This window comes from Schistocerca serialis, chromosome 4, assembly GCF_023864345.2.
Source record: "Schistocerca serialis cubense isolate TAMUIC-IGC-003099 chromosome 4, iqSchSeri2.2, whole genome shotgun sequence".
NCBI lineage: Eukaryota > Metazoa > Arthropoda > Insecta > Orthoptera > Acrididae > Schistocerca > Schistocerca serialis.
In genome coordinates, this window is record NC_064641.1 from 901,728,544 (window position 1) to 901,749,210 (window position 20,667).

The 20,667-nt window shown below is 43.5% G+C and overlaps 1 protein-coding gene across 1 annotated transcript in view; it reads left to right on the top strand.

Annotated features, from left to right (window-relative positions):
* The first annotated feature begins 12,629 nt into the window (after window positions 1-12,629).
* LOC126474834 (arylsulfatase B-like) overlaps window positions 12,630-20,667 on the top strand; it is a 91,133-nt gene continuing 83,095 nt past the window's right edge. The window contains exon 1 of the mRNA XM_050102311.1: window positions 12,630-12,737. Within this exon, the coding sequence (XP_049958268.1) occupies window positions 12,630-12,737 (108 nt within the window). The remainder of the gene's footprint in view (window positions 12,738-20,667) is intronic.

Below are 20,667 nucleotides of genomic sequence, written 5' to 3' on the forward strand. Positions count from 1 at the left end.
TCTCCCACCTGCTGATTCTGAATGGAGTTTGTTTATGACTCAAATAGATGAATCGAGTCATAACACAAATTTTGAAAAAATAAGGAAAAATATCTAAAATACGTAAGAAATTCAGAAATGGAGATGCATCTACATCTACATGGCTACATCTGCAAAACACATTTAAGTGCCTGGAAGAGGCATTGTCGAACACAATATGAAAAAAGAACACTTATCCCTTACTGTTCGGGTTCTGATTTCAATTATTTTATTATGATGGTTCGTTCCTCCCTATGTAAGTCGCCGTCAACAAAAAAATTTCTCAGTTGAAGGAGAAAGTTGATGACTTAGAATTTGTAAGACTATCCTACCAGAACGAAAAATGTGTTTGTTTTAATGATTTCCAACCAAAATCCTGTATCATGTCCTTGTCACTCTCTCTCCTGTTTCTCGCGGTACTCCGTTAATCCTATCAGGTAAGGATCCCACACGGCACAGCAGCATTCTAAAATAGGACTGACAAGGATATTGCAGGGAGTCTCTCTATCAAACGTGTTGCGTCTCCTAAGTGTTCTGTCTATAAAACGCAGCCCTTGCTTCCCCTTCCCCACGTTTTCTATGCGTTCTTTCTGATTTAAGTTCTTCGTAAATACATTACTGGCCATTAAAATTGCCACACCACGAGTATGACGTGCTACAGACGTGAGATTTAACCGACAGGAAGAAGATGCTGTGATATCCAAATGAGTAGCTTTTCAGAGCATTCACACAAGACTGGAGCCGGTGGCGACAGCTACAACGTACTGCCATAAGGAAAGTTTCCAACCCATTTCTCATACAAAAACAGCAGTTGACCAGTGCTGCCTGGTGAAAAGTTGTTGTGATGCCTCGTGTAAGGAGGAGAAATGTGTACCATCACGTTTTCGACTTTGATAAAGGTCGGATTGTAGCCTATCGCGATTGCTGCTCGCGTTGGTCGAGATCCAATGACTATTAGCAGAATATGGAATCGGTGGGTTCAGGAGGGTAATACGGAACGCCGTGCTGGATTCCAACGGCCTCGTATCGCTAGCAGTCGAGATGACAGGCATCTTATCCGCATGGCTGTAACGGATCGTGCAGCCACGTGTCGATCCCTTAGTCAACAGATGGGCACGTTTGAAAGACAACAACCATCTGCACGAACGTTTGCAGCAGCATGGACTATCAGCTCGGAGACCATGGCAGCGGTTGCCCTTGACGCTGCATCACCAACAGGAGCGCCTGCGATGGAGTTCTCAATGACGAACCCGGGTGCACGAATGGCAAAACGTCATTTATTCGGATGAATTCAGGTTCCGTTTACAGCATCATGATGGTCGCATCCGTGTTTGGCGACATCGCGGTGAACGCACATTGGAACGCACATTGGAAGCGTGTATTCGTCATCGCCATACTGTCGATTCACCCGGCATGATGGGGTGCCATTGTTTACAGGTCTCGGTCACCTCTTGTTCGCATTGACGGCACTTTGACCATTGGACGTTACATTTCCGATGTGTTACGACCCGTGGCTCTACCCCTCATAAGGATCCCTGCGAAACCCTACATTTTAGCAGGATAATACATGACCTTATGTTTCAGGTACTGTACGGACCTTTATGGACACAGAAAATGTTCGACTGGTGCCCTGGACAGCACGTTCTCCAGATCTCTCACCAATTGAAAACGTCTGGCCAATGGTGGTCGATAAACTGGCTCGTCACAATACACCAGTCACTACTCTGATGAACTGTGGTATCGTGTACACGTCATTCAAGCTCTGTTTGACTCAATGCGCAGGCGTATTAAGGCCGTTATTAAGGCCAGAGGTGGTTGTTCTCCGTACTGGTTTCTCAGGATCTATGCACCCAAATTGCGTGAAAATGTAATCACATGTCAGTTCTAGTATAATATATTTGTCCAATGAATACCCGTATATCATCTGCATTTCTTCTTCGGGTAGCAATTTTAATGGCCAGTAGTGTATAATTCTTAAGTTAGTTGTTAAATTTATGACCTTTAGATCTGATTGATTTATCGTGTAACAGAAGATTAATGGATTCCTTTTAGTACTCACAGGGATGACCTCACGCTTTTCATTATTTAGGACTAATTGCCAATTTTCGCACGATTTAGATATCTTATCTAAATCATTCTGTAATTGTTTTCACCATCTGATGGCTTTACGAGACGATAAACGACACTGTCATCTGCAAAAAAAACTAAGACAGCTGCTCAGATTGTCTCCTAAATCGTTTATGTAGATAAAGATCAGAAGACGACCTATAACACTGCCTTGAAGATCGAAAGAAATGCCGGCCGGAGTGGCCGTGCGGTTCTAGGCGCTACAGTCCGGAACCAAGTGACCGCTACGGTCGCAGGTTCGAATCATGCCTCAGGCATGGATGTGTGTGATATCCTTAGGTTAGTTGGGTTTAATTAGTTCTAAGTTCTAGGCGACTGATGACCTCAGAAGTTAAGTCGCGTAGTGCTCAGAGCCATTTGAGCCCAACGAAAGAAATCACTTTTATCTTACTCGATGACTTTCCATCAACTGTGAATAGCAGGCAAAGTTCGTTCTGGCGCACTTTTGATATCAAGTCGATATGCAAAATAATGAAACTGTGACTGCTGACTGCTCTATGAACTTAATCAGTTGCTCTCCTTAGTGGTTTTACATGCAATCAAACCCCTTCCCCCTCTCCTTAACCTATTGTTATGCTAATGAGCCCTTGGCATAATCTGCTCTAAGAAATCCACCACATCTTCCCCTCACCCTCCTCTTAACCTATTATTCGGTTGATTGATTTATGGCACTTGGGAATTGATTTATGACCGCCTGTAGTTAATTCAACCTTCTGATAACCGCACCCCTATTCCCCCCAACCTACCCCACTTCTCTGGGATATCCCCAACACTTTCCTCTCCCACTTGCGATAAACTTTTGATATCAAATGAACTGAGTAATTCATTAAGTTTATTCTTAACCCCTACCCTCCCCAACTATCCCCCTCCCATCTTCCATCTGCAAATTGACTATAAAAAGACTTAGTCCATGCTCAGCTCCTGGAAAGGAAGGGTGGGTTATTTCTTTATTTTTGGTGTTACTCTGTTGGAAATTGACAGGGAAAGCTCAGCCCCTGCCATCCATCAACGACCCTCCCCTCACTCATCTGTAAATTTGTGGGAAGTGCTCAGTCTGTGCTGAGCTGCTGGAGAGGCAGATGCAAGTATAACTTTATCCAGCTACAGTATGTTCTAATTACGTAGGTACACTGATGGAAATCACTGGTGTTGGGTTGCAAGAAACTTTTTGTCTGTATGCTCAACTTGACATACAGGGATCGACTGAGCTAGTGCAAAATGCCACATCCAGAGGATGTCCAACCCCACCCCTCGCCCATAACCTCCTCATCCCTCCCAGAAAAATCTCTTGAGAAATATTGCTGAGCTCAGGGACAGGAAGGATGCCACAACAAGAAAGTAATTGAACTACAATACAAAGGGCATAATAATATTTTGTTACAATTCAGTTTCTATACCAATTTGCAGGGGTGGGATGTCTTTACCTGGAGAGAAAAGGTAATCATTCTCTGCTGTTTATTTAACTTTGTAAGATGGATTTCTTGTAAAATACGTAAAAACAAGAAATTAAGTAATAAAATACATGAGTTTTCCTAATCTCGCAAGGAACACTGTCATGAAATCGGCAAAAAACACTCACCACATGTAATTATAATCTTACAGAATACGCTAAACATATCTAGCCAGAAAACAACAATTGCAAAGACTTGTCTCTTCGTGCACACCATCTGCTGACTGTCCGATCACGACGGGGCGTGGAGAATAGAGAATCATAGTTCATAGTATGGATGAGTATCGGGACATATTTCCTTGCCTGGGAGACGAGTTGGTTGTAGTTGTGCTGGTTTAGGATGTGGAGTGTGTGTAGTTGTGGGGACTGTGAGATGTATTAGTAGACGAGCAGCATCATACCAGGGTTTCTGGAACAGTAGGGTTACTGGAATTTACAAAGAATGTCTGAAATGTGTGGTTAATGATCTTAGAAAATAAAGGGAACAATAGTTACAATTAAATTATCTTTCGGGGTCTCAAAATAATCGCTATTAGCTACAGCCCACCTCTGACGTAAGTTGCAAGAGTAACCACTTCTAGCTGAGTTACTCGAAGCGCCATGGTCATGCATTGTTGGATATGCAAAGTCTCCAAATTTTTGAGAACAGTACTGTTTACAGTGTCTTTCTTTATCTTCAACTCTACTGCTCTCATTCTCAAAGACAGTGACCGATTTTTGCAAGTATCCGTCGCACTCCTGCCATTGCATGGCAGAGTGCAAAAATGGATTAATGCGTTAACAAGAAGTTTTGCTTCAAATTATGGAGAACGGAGATTCGTGGGATGTTAGTGAAAGTGTACATTGTTGAAGTAGTGAGTCAAAAGTGTGCATCTCAGTGGTTTAAATGCTGCAGAGACGGTGTCGAGAACGATCTGCTTTAGGCTCAACACACACAATCATAGAAAACATCGATCGAGTGTCACGGATGCTTGCGGAACTTTGACAGCTGTCTTTGAGGATGAGATCAGAAGCATTGAAAATACGCAAAGGCAGTGTAAGCACTACCTTTCACGAAGATTAGCAGACTTGCAGATATCCAACAAAGGGTGACCACTATGCTTTGAGTGATTCTACAAGAAGTATCTGCTGACAATTTCTAACAGCTGTGCAAGCAATATCAGAAATATGTTGCAGCTCATGCTATTACTTTCAAGACGATTTTGTAACTCTTTTTTCTTTTAATTTTTGTGACAGTTCACCAAATTCTTCAGAGGCAGTTTGTGAGTAGCGTAGAATATTCAAAAATGTTAGATATGGGTGAGGAGGGGTGCGAATTTGATGAGATAGTAGAGGATCGAAGTGAAGGAAGGTAAGGAGATGTGGAAAGGAAGGTGGTGTGCCTGCCATTCTTGGATTTGGAGGGTGTGGTAGAACTTAGGTGGGGTGGGTTCCCTGTTTAATGGTTAGTAGAAGAGGTTCCTATGTTATCTGATGATCAAATGTTAGGCCTACATATTTTAATGTGTTAGATAATGGGGCAAGATGGTTGTAGATAAGTAGAAGTCATGGAGGTGGAACTTGCTGGTGGAACTGCTGCCCTACAGAGGGCTGAGAAGACACACCTCAGCTTGAAGTCAGGATAACTGTTGGGAAGCCATAGAGCATCTTTTACACCGTTAATACATTATTAGATTTCAATAATTAATTCACAGTCTTTGCAAGTCGTCATTCTAGCACACCAGCCTCAGCTGTTGCTCATTCAGCTGCGAGTTGGTTTCTTGCTGAGGTCTGTACAGTCAGTTCTGTGGATGCATGCCCAAGTGAGGTTTAGCGACCCCAGTGCTGCGTCAGATTTCGAGTGAGTAGGTGCAGCCATTGTCCAGCGCAAAGTTGTCTCAGAGTGGCTCCTGAAGTATCCGTGAGCCACTTTGAATTCTACAACGACACCTGATAGCCTATCCGAGATATACAGGGTGGTCCATTGACAGTAACCGGGCCAAATATCTCACGAAATATACATCAAACGAAAAAACTACAAAAAAACGAAACTCGTCTAGCTTGAAGGGGGAAACTTGGTGGCGCTATGGTTGGCCCGCTAGATGGCGCTGCCATAGGTGAAACGGATGTCAACTGTAATTTTTAAATAGGAACCCCCATTTTTTATTACATATTCGTCTAGTACGTAAAGAAATATGAATGTTTTAGTTAGATCACGTTTTTTGCTTCGTAACTGATGGCGCTGTAATAGTCTCAAACGTATAAGTACATGGTATCACGTAACATTGCGCCAGTGCGGACGTATTTGCTTCGTGATACATTACCCGTGTTGAAATGGACCTTTTACCAATTGCGGGAAGGGTCGATATCGTGTTGATGCATAGCTATTGTGATCAAAATGCCCAACGGGCGTGTGCTATGTATTCTGCTCGGTATCCTCGACGACATCATCTTAGTGCCCGGACCGTTCGCCGGATAGTTACGTTACTTAGGGAAATAGGAAGTGTTCAGCCACATGTGAAGCGTCAGCCACGCCCTGCAACAAATGATGATGCCCAAGTAGGTGTTTTAGCTACTGTTGCGGCTAATCCGCACATCAGTAGCCGAAAACCTGCGCGAGAATCGGGAATCTAAGAAACTTCGGGGTTGAGAATGATACATCAACATCTACTGCACACGTACCATATTTCTAAATGCCAGGAATTGCATGGCGACGCCTTTGAACGTCGTGTACAGTTCTGCCACTGGGCACAAGAAAAATTACGGGACAATAACAGATTTCTTGCACGCGTTCCATTTAGCGACGAAGCGTCATTCAGCAACAGCGGTAACGTAAACAGGCATAATGTGCACTATTGGGCAACGGAAAATCCACGATGGTTGCGACAAGTGGAACATCAACGACCTTGGCGGGTTAATGTATGGTGCGGCATTATGGGAGGAAGGATAATTGGCCCCCATTTTATTGATGGCAATCTAGATTGTGCAATGTGTGCTAATTTACTACGTAATGTTCTACCGATGTTACTGCTAGATGTTTCACTGCATGACAGAATGGTGATGTACTTCCAACATTATGGTGTCCGGCACATAGCTCGCGTGCGGTTGAAGCGGTATTGAATAGCATATTTCATGACAGGTGGATTGGTCGTCGAAGCACCATACCATGGCCTGCACGTTCACCGGATCTGACGTCCCCGTATTTCTTTCTGTGGGGAAAGTTGAAGGATATTTGCTACCGTGATCCATCGACAACGACTGACAACATGCGTCAGCGCATTGTCAATGCATGTGCGAACATTACGGAAGGCGAACTACTCGCTGTTGAGAGGAATGTCGCTACACGTATTGCCAAATGCATTGGGGTTGCCGGAAATCATTTTGAGCATTTATTGCATTAATGTGGTATTTACAGGTAATCACGCTGTTAACAGCATGCGTTCTCAGAAATGATAGGTTTGCAAAGGGTCATGTACCACATTGGAACAACCGAAATAAAATGTTCAAACGTACCTACGTCCTGTATTTTCATTAAGAAACGTACCTGGTACCAGCTGTTCGTCTGAAATTGTGAGCCGTATGTTTGTGATTATTACAGCGCCATCTATCACAAAGCGAAAAAGTGGTCCAACTAAAACGTTCATATTTGTTTACGTAGCCTACTACACGAATATGTAATAAAAAATGGGGGTTCCTATTTAAAAAAATATACTTGATATCCGTTGGACCTATGGCAGCGCCATCTAGCGGGCCAACCATAGCGCCATCTGGTTTCCCCCTTCAAGCTAGACGAATTTCGTTCTTTGTAGTTTTCTCGTTTGATGTTTATTTCGTGAGGAATTTGGCCCGGTCACGATCAATGGACGACCCTGCATATTTTGTTGGTAGTTGTATTGTTGGATGACCTCCTGGCTACACCTGGAAGATTTCTGCACCTGGATGGGTCTCGGCGTTGAACAGGAACGTGGAATCAAGGAGATCCCTTTGGTGGCTTCTGCACTCAAGTTAAATGCTAGCAACGCCCTGCAGTGGGATTGGTGAGGGGGGGGGGGTGCCGGAAGACATTCAGTTTCTTCATCAGTAGACGGTAGATGGCCAGCATCACAATGTTCATCAGGTGAAGACCATCATCTCGAGAACATCTACAGGTAGTTCAAAGGCCATGCTGGAGCATCTAGGACATAGATTCTCTATAGTCGTGTAATCATGGAAACAATTACTATTACTGTGAAAGCCATAGATACCACTGATAAACTCATGATGAGATCGGAAGACCTGAAGTATTCAGAGGGAACGGACGTGGGTCTTTGGTACAAGGTTCGCTTCATAACGACTGCTGCTATATTCAGTTAACAAGCTGTTAGGTGATGTGTCAATCCTTACTGTGTCCTCTTGTGAGAGACATAGAGTTTCTTACAACATGTCTTACTTGCTAATGTTTGCCCTCTCTTTTCCTTTTCTATTCTTTCACAGTGCCTTTTCTGCTGAATGCATATCCTCATTCGACAGACAGAGTGATACTGTGTTGAGGGCCTGACCCATTCTCGACACACTGACCTGATTCCTGTTTCTGGTTCTGTCTCTGACATGACTTGATTTGGCCTGTGGCAATGTGATTAAGTTTCTATATTTTTTTCTAAATTCTGCCCCTTAATTTTCAGTGCCATAACACATCCCTCCTCTTTAAAATTGTTCGGTCTCAAATTTTCTCTTTCATTCAATTATTGCAACAACATTATTTGCTGAGTACAGAATCACTATACTGAATACTACCTTCAGGTACCGCTCGCGCAGGATACGGTGCCAATTTGCAGTGACCAGTTCTTATCCAAAGCACTTGGCGGGTTCATGCGTTTGTCCAGAAGAGGAGGCCGATAAGTGTTTTCCATCTTTAGGCCGGCCAACGATGACAGAATTGAGACGCGCAACACGCAATTTTTCTCAAACGATTTTACAGAACTATTCGGTAAAAAATTTCAATTTTGCTTTGCTTATAGTTTTATATGTCAGGTTCATGATGATGTGCCCATCATTTCGTTAATTCTCATAGTTACTGTCATATTTAAGTGAAAGTAAGAAAATGAACGAAATTCGGAAAAGTGTGCAATGAAAAATTGAGGTCACTATGATTTAGCGTTTGGTGCATATCACGTTTTATCTTGTTGCTTATGACATTTAGCTAACATATTGAATTTGTCTTTCGATTTGAACAGAGGTATCTATCCGTCACCAGTCTCGAAAAAACTTATCTGATGTCTCATATTCGATCGCGCCGTGCCAGTGATAAAACCAGAGTGGAATATCCACAATGTTCCTCATATTTCGTAAACGGTTTCAGATATCTAAATGAGATTTTGGCAGTTGGCAGTACGCAATTACCATATCGTTTTACGTAAAACTTCATTATCTGCCATGGTATTCCAATAAGTACAGACTTTTTCTGCGAAAGAATGACATTTTTACTGCCATCGACAGCTGGTGAATCGAGAAATGCTGTTGGTTTTGGAACAACATGTGTGAAGACATTACATGTTTTCTTGTACCAAGGATGTGCATTTTCGTAAACTGCTGAGTTTCATTTCCCTCAATTGTTCACTTAATAAACGTAATAAACAACTGTTCCACAATTCTCTCTCAGTTTTATGTGCATAACATGTAAGAGAGGTTAGATAGTGTAAACTCCGCAGCGTGTTGGCAAAAGAATCAGATGTTGACATGGCAACCAGAGGAATGTGGAGGTTTTACTCAAATTTTGCCACTCATGACGCTTCTCTGAAAGTTACAAATGGCTAAGAAGCCACTCGAAAATAAATCACTGCATTTTCGGCGGAATTCTTTTTAGGTACTAACGAAAGCTGAGATGGCAGTAGATCTTTCTTATTGGTCACCATGCAAGTGTGGGCGTAGAGGGGCCCCACTTATTACTTACAAGAAATGTGAGAGTAAGCTTCAGATTAGAAAAGCACTTGCTCTCCAGCGCTCTGAGCAACGCCCCACGACTGCCGCTCTCCCCACGCTTCCCCAGCCAATTGCACATTTAGCGGCCACGGCATTTTCTGCGCAATATAATTGTTGACCAATAAGTTCGTCTGCTAGTGGGTGCAGGCTTTTTGCTATTCTCAATGGTTTCCTAAACACTGGCGGAATGCCGCCTGCTGGCATACATTGTTCTGTGATAGGAGTTGCTGTGGAAAGAGCGGTTCACCTGTAAAGGAGACCAACATATAAGACGCTGGTAGAACCTATTCTCAAGTACCGCTTGAATTTTGGAATCCGTACCAGGTCGAAGGAAGACACTAAAGCAGCTCAAAGGAAGACTGCTAGATTCCTTACCCGTAGTTGAGAACAACATGTAAGTGTTGCGGAGACATTTTGGGAACTTAAATGGGAATCCCTGGAGGGAAGGCGACGTTCTTTTCGAGAAACAATATTGGGAAAATTTAAAGAAGCGGCATTTGAAGCTGACTGCCAAACGGTTCTACTGCCGCCAACATACACTGCCCGTGAGGATACGAGAAACTGTGGCTTATACGGAGATATATAGGCAATCGTTTTTCCCTCAATCTCTTTTCAAGCGGAACAGGAAACGAAATAACTAGTAGTGGTACATGGTACCCTCCGAAACGCACCGTACGGTAGCTAGAGGAGAATTTATGTAGATGTAGATGATTTTTCTCTTCAAATTCTGAAAGCCTGCAAGATTTCACTAGTGTATTTACTTGTGTAGGCTTGGAATTCTCAATAATCACTTCCATGTTTTCGTTGCAAGTGTTGCATTTAAGTAAGTGTTCATGTACTGGGCGGAAAAGGGTGTCGTATCAGAGCGTGGAAACATTGTTAGGCTCGAGGATGTAGCCATAGAAAAAGTCTGAACCCCATGCCATATTGCACGTGTACGCCACAAATCCTGCTCGTGGATTTTATCGTCGCAGTGTGAATAATTTGATAGCTGCCGTCGATTCCAGGTCCCTCGTTCCGAAGTTCACTTGCGCTGCCAAGTTTTAAAACAATCTGTGAGGCAAACACTGAAAAATAAACTCGTTTTGTTAGATCAGCGTTTATTTGGTGAAGGGCTGATAGAAATCGTTCATGACTGAAATCGAACATTTTTGTGCACTGTTGCCAACCTACATTTTGACAGTCTCCACAGAAAGTGGAACTGATGTAGGTTTACGTGACGTACAAGAGCATCAACTGACTCTCAAGTGAAGCGTGGTTCCTGATCAATATGTGCAATCAAGCTATATGGTTCCAGAGACCTTTTCAAGTCTCGAACATCTATTAGGTACAAGTACACATGTAGACGGAAGCGACGTATGAACATTTGTATCAAGGCCAGGATTGGAATCAGAGTTTCCTGTCCGCTAGGCAGATGTGCCAGCCATACACCACCGAGGAACAGTGGATTTCGGCAACTGCACGAACTACCCTAGCACGTCTGCCTCTTCAATCCAAATTCGCACTCACATCTCGCCCCTTTCGGTATACGCTTGAACAGTGTTGCAGAGACTTCCCAACAGCGCAGCAACAGCACCTCAGCATCAAACGAAACGGGGGACGCTGTCTGAAACCCAAACATACGTGGTTAGAGAGACCTTTTGCTCTGACATCAATGGTGTAATATGTGCAGATTGAAGTTACGATTTCAAGTTTGTACCAAGGCCAGGCTCCGATCTGAATTTCGTCTGAGGAGAGAAGAATTCCGGCATAGTCCCTCCAGTACCGGAGTGACGCTGTGCCAGGGTGGCGTAGTGGCTATCACACCTGCCTAGCGAGCAGCAGGCCCAAGTAATAATTCTCACCTTCACACAAATTTCCCTTCGTCGCTTCATTCTGCATACGTACATTACGACCAAAATCTGTTTAAAAACACCACTTTACCCAAGCAGTTAAAGGAATGCAACATCACGAAGGAAGCAGAAAGACCTCTTTAATAATAAAATTCAGCTGCCTTTTCGTTAGTGCTATTTTAATTTATAGCAGTTATATACTTTTTCTTTTACATATTAAATTTGTTTTAATGTGTATTAAAGTGGTAAAACCATTTTTGAGTTGATTATTACATCCACAAATCTGTCTGCTAGCTTAGAAAAATGAAATAAGCCTTTTTCCTTACGATTTTAAAAGTACTAAGGCTGTATGTGTAAAATGTCCCGTCTTGGAATATTTTTTGCATTGAGTCTAAATCTGCTCTCAAGTTACCCGATTTTGTCATATTTTAGAAGTTATGGAAGCTTTAATAATCTCATTTATGTTTTAGTGATATTTATTCATCTGACGCGTTTAGATTATAGTTGTAAGAGTTTTTAATATCCAGCATCTGCACAGTAAATGTTACTTTTCAAGACAGTCATTTCACTGACTTATACTAACACCGACATTTGAAATAGGAAACGTACAATACGGCTTTGGAAGGATCGTTTTGTGTCTGTGGAATCAACAAGCAGTCAACAATATTTTACTGTTGTTATAAATATATCTTATGCATAAAACATGGAATTCACCTAATGTAAATTTTCAGTTGGATTCAAAGAGTTTGTCGTTAGGTGTCGCGATGGACTTTGCTTCCATTATCAATTAAGCAGCTCTGTCACAAAGTGGTGTTTAATGAAAGAGGCAGATATCGCTTGGTTAATGGACCACAATAAATTCTATTTAATTTCTCGGAAACGTAAAGTGTGACGTTTTGTGTGACTTTTGGTTGTGCTGTTTGGCATTTGCGGTGATTACTGGCGGAAGTTGCCAGAAAACAGCTAGTGGGAGCGTATTCAGTATTAGTCGTCCATGTGCGTTTCCATAAGCAGTTGTATTGTTACAGGGCATTACTTATTGACTTCTGACCACTCACAAGTTTAATACAAATTTTCTGGTAAAATCGACGTTGGTGTCCCTATTTTGTAAGTGTTGCAATGCAAAAATGTTATATACACCAATAAATCTTTGCCAAACACTTTGCGTAGTTTGCCCAGCGCGCCTAGATTACTGCTGCCAACGCTAAATCTACTCGAACTCTACGCCTCGTAATCAATTTGTGTTTGGCTGATTGCAGTAGAAGATGTGCCTGCTGCTAGCTGCCGTGTGGGTTTTAGTCCTTTTGGAATCCAAAGGTGCTATAGCGGCGTCAGAGCAGCGCAACATCATCTTCATCTTCGCTGATGACCTGGTAAGAGATTCTACGCCTGACAGTTGTGCAAGCGGGCTGTCGTTTCATTCTCGTAACAAATGCCTATTAAGTTCAGTATAGCGCAAACGCTTTATGCAATTTGTTACCGAGTATACTAGTGTATGAAGAAAAGTTACGTCATCCCAATTCTTTAATTATGTGACTCATTGGTATACAATAATTTCAAACGTCTTATTACTTTACAAATAAGTTAACATATGAAATTTTTGAGCTCCAATATAAAAGAAGCCAACTTTTCACGCATATGAATGTTTATGACGCCATTTCTCTCAAACTGTGTATTGTACATTGATAAAATTCTGCGGATTCATTCAGTGATATATGTGGTGCCTGTAGTGCATAATGTGGTGTGAACAGATTTAGCAGGAAAAAAGGGATAGCCGCGCAGTCTTAGGTGGTTTGCCACGGTTCACACGGCGCCTCCCTGGGGAGGTTCGAGTCTTCCCTCGGGCATGGGTGCGTGTGTTCTCCTTAGCGTAAGTTAAGTTGGACAAACTAGTGTGTAGGGATGGATGGGCTCGGCAGTTTGGTCCCATAGGAACTTACCAGCGCTACAAGAAGAAGTGATAAATTTAAACATAACGCCTGATGCTGAATTTTTAGTGCATGAACAGCAGGAATGCACAGAGCGGGGCGTTTCATCGAGAAAGAGTTTGGAGAAGATCTGAAAGTATGTGTAAAGTCTGTAAGTAGCAAATCACTATGTGCTCTCATTTTGGGTGAAATGCTGGATGAATTTAGTCCGGGTGATTCACACACTGTGAGGATCACTGGCTCAATACACGTACTATTTCTACCTTTAATACTTGACTTATCGCGTTAACATTTCAACGTGAGATTATCTACCTCTTAATGAGTAGACTAGGACACCAATTTAAATTTTTAAATGTGATCAATAATTACGCGAAATGTTGATAGCCAAATTTTTCTTTCCACTGGAAGTCCTAGAGAGGTTGCCTGCAGCTGTAATGGATGACGAGTTGGCCGTCCTAGCCGTTTAATAATATACACTGACGGAAAAAAGTTCGGGGTACCGAAACATAATTCATTTAGTGTAATGAAATTTCGAGAATACATTTGTCTAGGAAAGATATTTAAGTGTCTAACATTGCAAGGCCACAGGTAAAAGTAAGCGAGAGATAAATTATTCAAATTAAGAAATGCTGGGACACCAATAACCACTGTAACTGACAAAATGTTGAATGCAAATGTGCATGCATTTATTTGTACAGGTGCCTGACGTCAGTTTGTGGTATGGGATTGCATGTCTGTTACGCTTGGTCGTTCAATTCAGGGACGGCTAACGCTGTTTGTGGATGACGTTGCAGTCGGCGTTCGATGATGACCCATATATCCAGAATGAGATTTTCACTCTGCAGCGGAATGTACGCTGATATGAAACTTCCTGGCAGATTAAAACTGTGTGCCGGACCGAGACTCGAACTCGGGACCTTTACCTTTCGCGGGCAAGTGCTCTACCAACTGCAAGGTTCACTGGAGAACTTCTGTAAAGTCTGGAAGGTAGGAGACGAGGTACTGGCAGAAGTAAGGCTGTGAGGACGTGGCGTGAGTCGTGTTTGGGTAACTCAGTTGGTAGAGCACTTGCCCGCGAAAGGCAAAGGTCCCGAGTTCGAGTCTCGGTCCGGCAAACAGTTTTAATCTGCCAGGAAGTTTCATGTCCCATATATTCTCGATTGGAGACAGCATTGATATGTGGGCGAGCGTTATCCTATCCGAAAACGCCCTCTGGAAAGCTGTTCATGAATGGCAGCACAACTGGTCGAATCATCAGACTACGTACAGTGTCTCAGGGTGCTCGGAATAATCACAACACTGTTCTTGCTGTCATGCGGAATTCCACACCAAGCCGTAACTCCAGTTGTAGATCCTGTGTGTCTAGCACGCAGGTAGGTTGGTCGCAGGCCCTAACGAACACACTTTCATCACTGTCACCGAGGCATAAGCAGCTTTCATCAGAAAACATAACAGGCCTCCAACCCGCCCTCCAATAGTCTCTCGCCTGACACCACTGAACTCGTAAATGCCAGTGGTTTGGGGTCAGTGGAACGCACGCTACAGGGTGTCTGGTTGGGAGCTGTCCTTGAAGTAACCATCCTTAACAGTTCGTTGTGTCACCGTGGTGCCAACTTCTGCTAAAATTGCTGCTGCAGATGCATTATGATGCGCTAGAGCCACACACTGAACACGATGGTCTTCGGTGGCCATCTGGCCGTCCGGAGTACATTCTCATTATCACCGTGCCAGCAGTCATTTACAGTGACTGTACTCCTGCCCAGTCTTTCTGGAGTATAGCGGAAGGAAAACCCTGCTTCTCGTAGCCATATTATACGATCTCGTTAAAACTCAGGGAGATGTTGATAATTGCGTATTTGTTCCCTTAAAAGCATTTTTGACTAACATCATCCCGACACGGTCACTCTTAAACGTAACTAAAGCTCGCGATCCTCACAGTGTATACTAGCACTACTGACGCTACTCTTATGCGACTGGCGTGAAATGGAATAGGCGTCGTCTTTCAGATGTAAGAACATGACTACCAACTTCCGCTCATGTCGCACAACTCCTTCATCATGCTGCAACCTTTTCTTTCTTTCTTCTTTTTTTTTTTACGTCAGTGTACGTTATACTACTACTGACCAGATTAAAATAGTTATTGGTTTTGTTACTATTATTATTACCATTTGCCAATTTTAACATTCTAATTTACTCATTCTACCTATTCAACTTTACCATTCTTCTACACGGGAGAACACAGTACATCCACATTACGAATCAACAACAATCTGCTGAACTTACGTAACAAAGCATCCAAGTTTATGCTTCAACAATAAGTAATTGCGCCAATAGCTTTTCACCACACACAATGACTCCTTCAAAATCCATTCGTCTTTAAACAATGCAGGTTTGATGCTAAAATTTTACACTTTCCCATGGCTGATTTTTTTCTCAGGAAAAACAAGAATTCCACAATGACAAATATCGTGAGTACTCATACAGTTAACAGAACCATCATAACATTCTTGTTATATTGTCAGCGCAAAAGAGATCGAAAAATTCCACGACACACTGGAAGGATAGTAACAGGTCGATTTGTCCCATTTGAAAGTGTGACGCAAATGCTGTGGGAAGTTAAATGGTAAACCGTGGAAGGAAGACGACGTAGTTGTCGAGAAACCATGTTGTATTCGAAGAAGATTGTTGGACAATCCTGATATAACAATCGCGTATTACGCGTTGGGATCATGAGGATAAGGTGACAGATGAGAAGGTGATTAGGGCATGTACTGAGGCACACAGTCACTTTTTCCTCAGAACGCGGATGAAATGAAAGATGAAACAGGCAATTTTGCTATGAGGTAACATCCTATATATACTGATCTATGGATTTTGTAGTATGTACGTACATGAATATGTACAATAAATAGTGAAAATTGTAAGAACATCGTGATCGACGTCCTTGCGAGGCAGCTACGTGGCAGCAGGCGCTAGCGTCTCACCTTTTCTGGCTGAAAGACTATATTCGTATTGCATCGACAATGTGAATTAGTAGTGAGGGCGAGAAGGCAGTTGTGGAGCGGTGTCGAGCGAGTGGGCGTGTAACGAAAAAGTCTCGAGGCATAAATACACCAATTTGAATTGCAAAGTGTCTAAAACGCGTTGAGGAAATATTCCGTTGGGGTAAACTATTGATTCGTCCGTGCCTTTTAAAGTTAATTTTGAAAATTGTCTGTTTCATCAAAGTGAATGTGTGCGATAGTGTTAGGGGTGTTTTACCATTGAGTAAAATAAATTGAAGGGCATTATGTTTTATTTCAGAAGAACATTGCCAAAATTTACTACAAATTTTGCAGTAAATGATAATTCATAACAACCAGGGTTAAGCTACGTATTAGCTTTCTGTCTCACCGTTGGTGAAGTAAATCCCCCTCCGCCTATAGTCCGATAACCAACGATAAGGATAACGGTGGGATCTCTTATAATTACGGGGTTAAGAGCTAACAAGAAATTGTAAAAAGAATGTTTAAATTCGTTTTCCTCGATAACTCTCAATGCAAGTAGTGAGCACGTTCCTAAACCACCGTAATTCGTGCCATGTTCTGATACAGTTATAGTAACTCCTTTACACTATTGCTGACGAGCAGCTGAATGGTTATTGGGAGGTTATATAAGTAACTTACCTAAAACTAATACTTCCGTATTATTACAGAGTGTTACATCCGAAATACGTAGAAATGTTACAGTCCAAAAATTGAAATAGGCGTTTGTCAGCCTGCCGCTAGCAGGAAGGGATGAGGTCATCCGGTAATTTTTATATTTTTATAAACACAGACAAATTTCTTGTTTTTCCTATAAGATGGTCCAAATGGCTGCGCAAGATATTTCTGTCACCACAACAAGAATGTTGGTTACACGGTCAGGGTGTGTGTGTGGTTTTGTAAGTATGTATGCAACAAGTCTGAATTGATCTGTTGTTTTAGTGCGCTAGTATAATTACTTGTTCATAATGCTGAATGACAAATAGCACTGATAATTCAAACAGCAATACCAGTAATGAATAATTAATCTGGACTTAATTCGAAGCGACTGATACTATCAAAAAAGACTAATTACTCACAACTTTACAACAACAATACATTCTCGTAATCGATGATTGGCAGGCACTTGCATGAACAGTGATGAGAATCTTTTCAGGTTGTCTGGTCGATTAAGATACTATCTGAAACTCCCTGGCAGATTAAAACTGTGTGCCGGACCGGGACTCGAACTCGATACCTTTGCTTTCGTGAGTAAATGCTCTACGAAGAGCAGAAGAGCTTCTGTGAGGTTTGGAAGGTAGGAGACGAGATACTGGCAGAACTGAAGCTGTGGGGACGGGTGGTGAGTCGAGCTTGGGTAACTCAGTTAGCAGTCTGCTTTCCACAGTCGTGCGGCGCGGACGTCTGTTTACGCCGCTGCCGCAGTGCTTAGGGCGTACGCGGTTGTTTACTTCGTGTTAGCTTTCGCTAGTGCTTGCGCTTTCGAGCTGGAATGGCTCATTCGTACCGACAATCTACAATCAAGATCAGCTTTAATGATGAATTTGCGCGGCCGAATGCATCTGAAATAGAGCGATTTCTAAATGAAGAAATTAAAATTGAACCACAAGATACGATTTGCATCCACTTCTCTGTCATACGCAGTGTGGTCTACGTCAAACTGATCAACGACACGATGTGTGACAAGATCGTATGCGACCGTACAGTTGGACTTACATTCAGACGGCCATGTCGGAACGGTAGCAACTGATCATGCGGGACTGTAAGAGTATTTGAGCTACCATTTGAGGTTCCGGCTGAGATGTTGGTTAACGCGCTACAACCATACGGACGGGTACTTAGTCACATAACAGAAAAATGGACAACCTTCACCACGTATCTGGCACTTGATGGTGTGCGACAAATACCGATCGAGCTATCAAAACATGTGCCTTCTTATCTCACAACTGGAGGCTGCAGAGCCATAGTCATTTACGACGGTCAGCCGAAAACTTGCTCAGGTTGCGGTCAGGAAGGCCACGTTCGCTGAACGTGTCTCCAACGAAGAATTGCACAGACACCGACAGGTTAAGCTGTAGCAACACCTGTGGCGACGTCTCTCCCTCTCACATATGCAAATGCGTTCCGCAAGGACGCCCCACCGAACAGTGACAGGCCAGTCGAAGCTTCCCCCCCCCCCCCCCCCCCTTCTACCGAGCAGCACCGATCGATACCACCAGTACAGTGATCGGATGAGCAAATGATCGTCGACAATCGAATAGTTCCAACGGCTGTCTTCGTTACCGACAGCAGTGGTGACAGAGACACTCACCCATATTCGGATACGAACCGCACACGCGTAAGCAACGGTCTCCAAAACGGCGCAAGAAACGACGTCTAGCCCCTTCGGACGACTCCTTACTACGTATGCACGTCGACGATAAAGAAACGACCGAGGAAGACGGCCACCTTACAGAGGGTCCAGAAGTCCAGCATACGTCAAGAGCGACCTGAAAACCTTGACAACGCACGGCAACCTGCAGTCCACTCCCACTACCCAGCATTAGAAGAGGAGCAACAGAGAGAGGTGGCTGGCGAGCTTCAGCCCATGGAAAACTTGTCCCAAGGAGAGTGGGCTGATGATTGTGGAGGGGACCCACCGACAGTCGCAACTGGCGACACGGCGGGGGCGGCGCCCCTCTAAAGTTCAACTTATGACCAACGACGGCGGGCAGGACGGGGTAACGTAACGTGCCAGTACAACAGCAGGCGGCGTAAGCTCCCATGGACAATATACATGCGACGGAACGAAGAATATCGACTTGCTTTTATCAATAATATACGGTCGCAGATTAAGATGGCCTTACTCAAAGACATGCTCCAAGCAGCGGACATCGACACCGTCCTCTTACAAGAAGTATACGTCGATGAATGCCCTGTCGTGTACGGGTACGTATCGTGTCTATTACACGCCACCGAAACTGGCAGCGGCATAGCAATACTTCTTAAAGAATTCATGACGGCAGAGGATGTACTGTACCTACCGTCGGCACGGGGATTAGCAATGACAGTATCTGATGTACGACTCATCAACATCTGTGCACCGTCCGGTACAGACAGGAGGCGAGAGTGTTCCCGATTCTTCGCAGATGAAATTGCCCCTCTCTTCCAACGTCGACACGACCGATTAATCCTAGGTGGCGAATTTAATTGTGTACTTGCAGCGAAAGACCAATTTCGTCGATGTATTACGAATGTTGGTGAAAAGTATGTATCTGGTTGACATCTGGCATCATGACCATGGCCTCTGTCCTGGGTACAGCCATAGAACAAGTCATTCCGCTAGTCGTCTCGACCGAATTTAAGTCACACGCAATCTTAACGCCCTGGAAGCAGAGTTGTGGCCTACCATATAGCATTAAAATGTACAATCTTCCTCTGGCGACAGCAAGGGTGGCGTAGCCGCGGTCCTTGGAAAATTAACGTCGCCCACCTGCGGGACCCAGCTTGTCGAGACGTCATTGAAGATGTTTGGAGAACTTGCGAATGACGCCTTCGGTCGTATCCCACGACCCTAAGTGGGCTGATGGGTTGCGCCAAACAGGCGCTGCGCCGTGCAATGATATACTGTCGTGAGCAGGCAGTGTGGCGACGTCAGACGATGGACTCCTGTTTCACGGTGCTACGGATATGCGCCGAACAAATGCCTTCTCCGGAGCGGCAAGAGACGGACGAGCAAAGGCCAAAATTGTATCCATCTTCCGACGCTACCTCGAAGTTCAGGGCGGGGACACTAGATCGGGTTGCAGGAGAACGCCCATCGATATATCACATCATTAACGAAAACAAAAGGCGACAAAGAGCCCTAGTGCAAGCTGTGGACACGGATGATGGCAGACACCTAACATCACAACAAGAAAAAATGCCTTTATAGAACATTACACTCAGCTGTACACCCTAGCAAAGCGTGCCGCCTTCGTGCAGCACTAGCATCAATAGATTTTGATCAATCCTTTGATAGAGTTAGCCATAAATATCTTGCAGAAGTCCTAACACACAAGCGATTTCCACGACCAGATCGTTGAGACAAGGATGTCTCTTATCAACGACATTATATGCACTGGCTCTCGACCCGTTACTTTTCGTCCTACGGCACCGCTTGACAGGACCAAGGATATACATTTACGTGCAAGTCATATGTAGATGACCTGGTGCTGATAGTACGGAATGAAAACGAAATGAGTGTGGCTTTAGATTGGATACGCGAATATGGAACGGCCACTGGCAGCCGTATAAATATGGACAAGTCTGTAGCGATGAATATTAGTGTCGGACTAACTGAAGAATGCGTAGCACCCTTACGGCCCATGGAT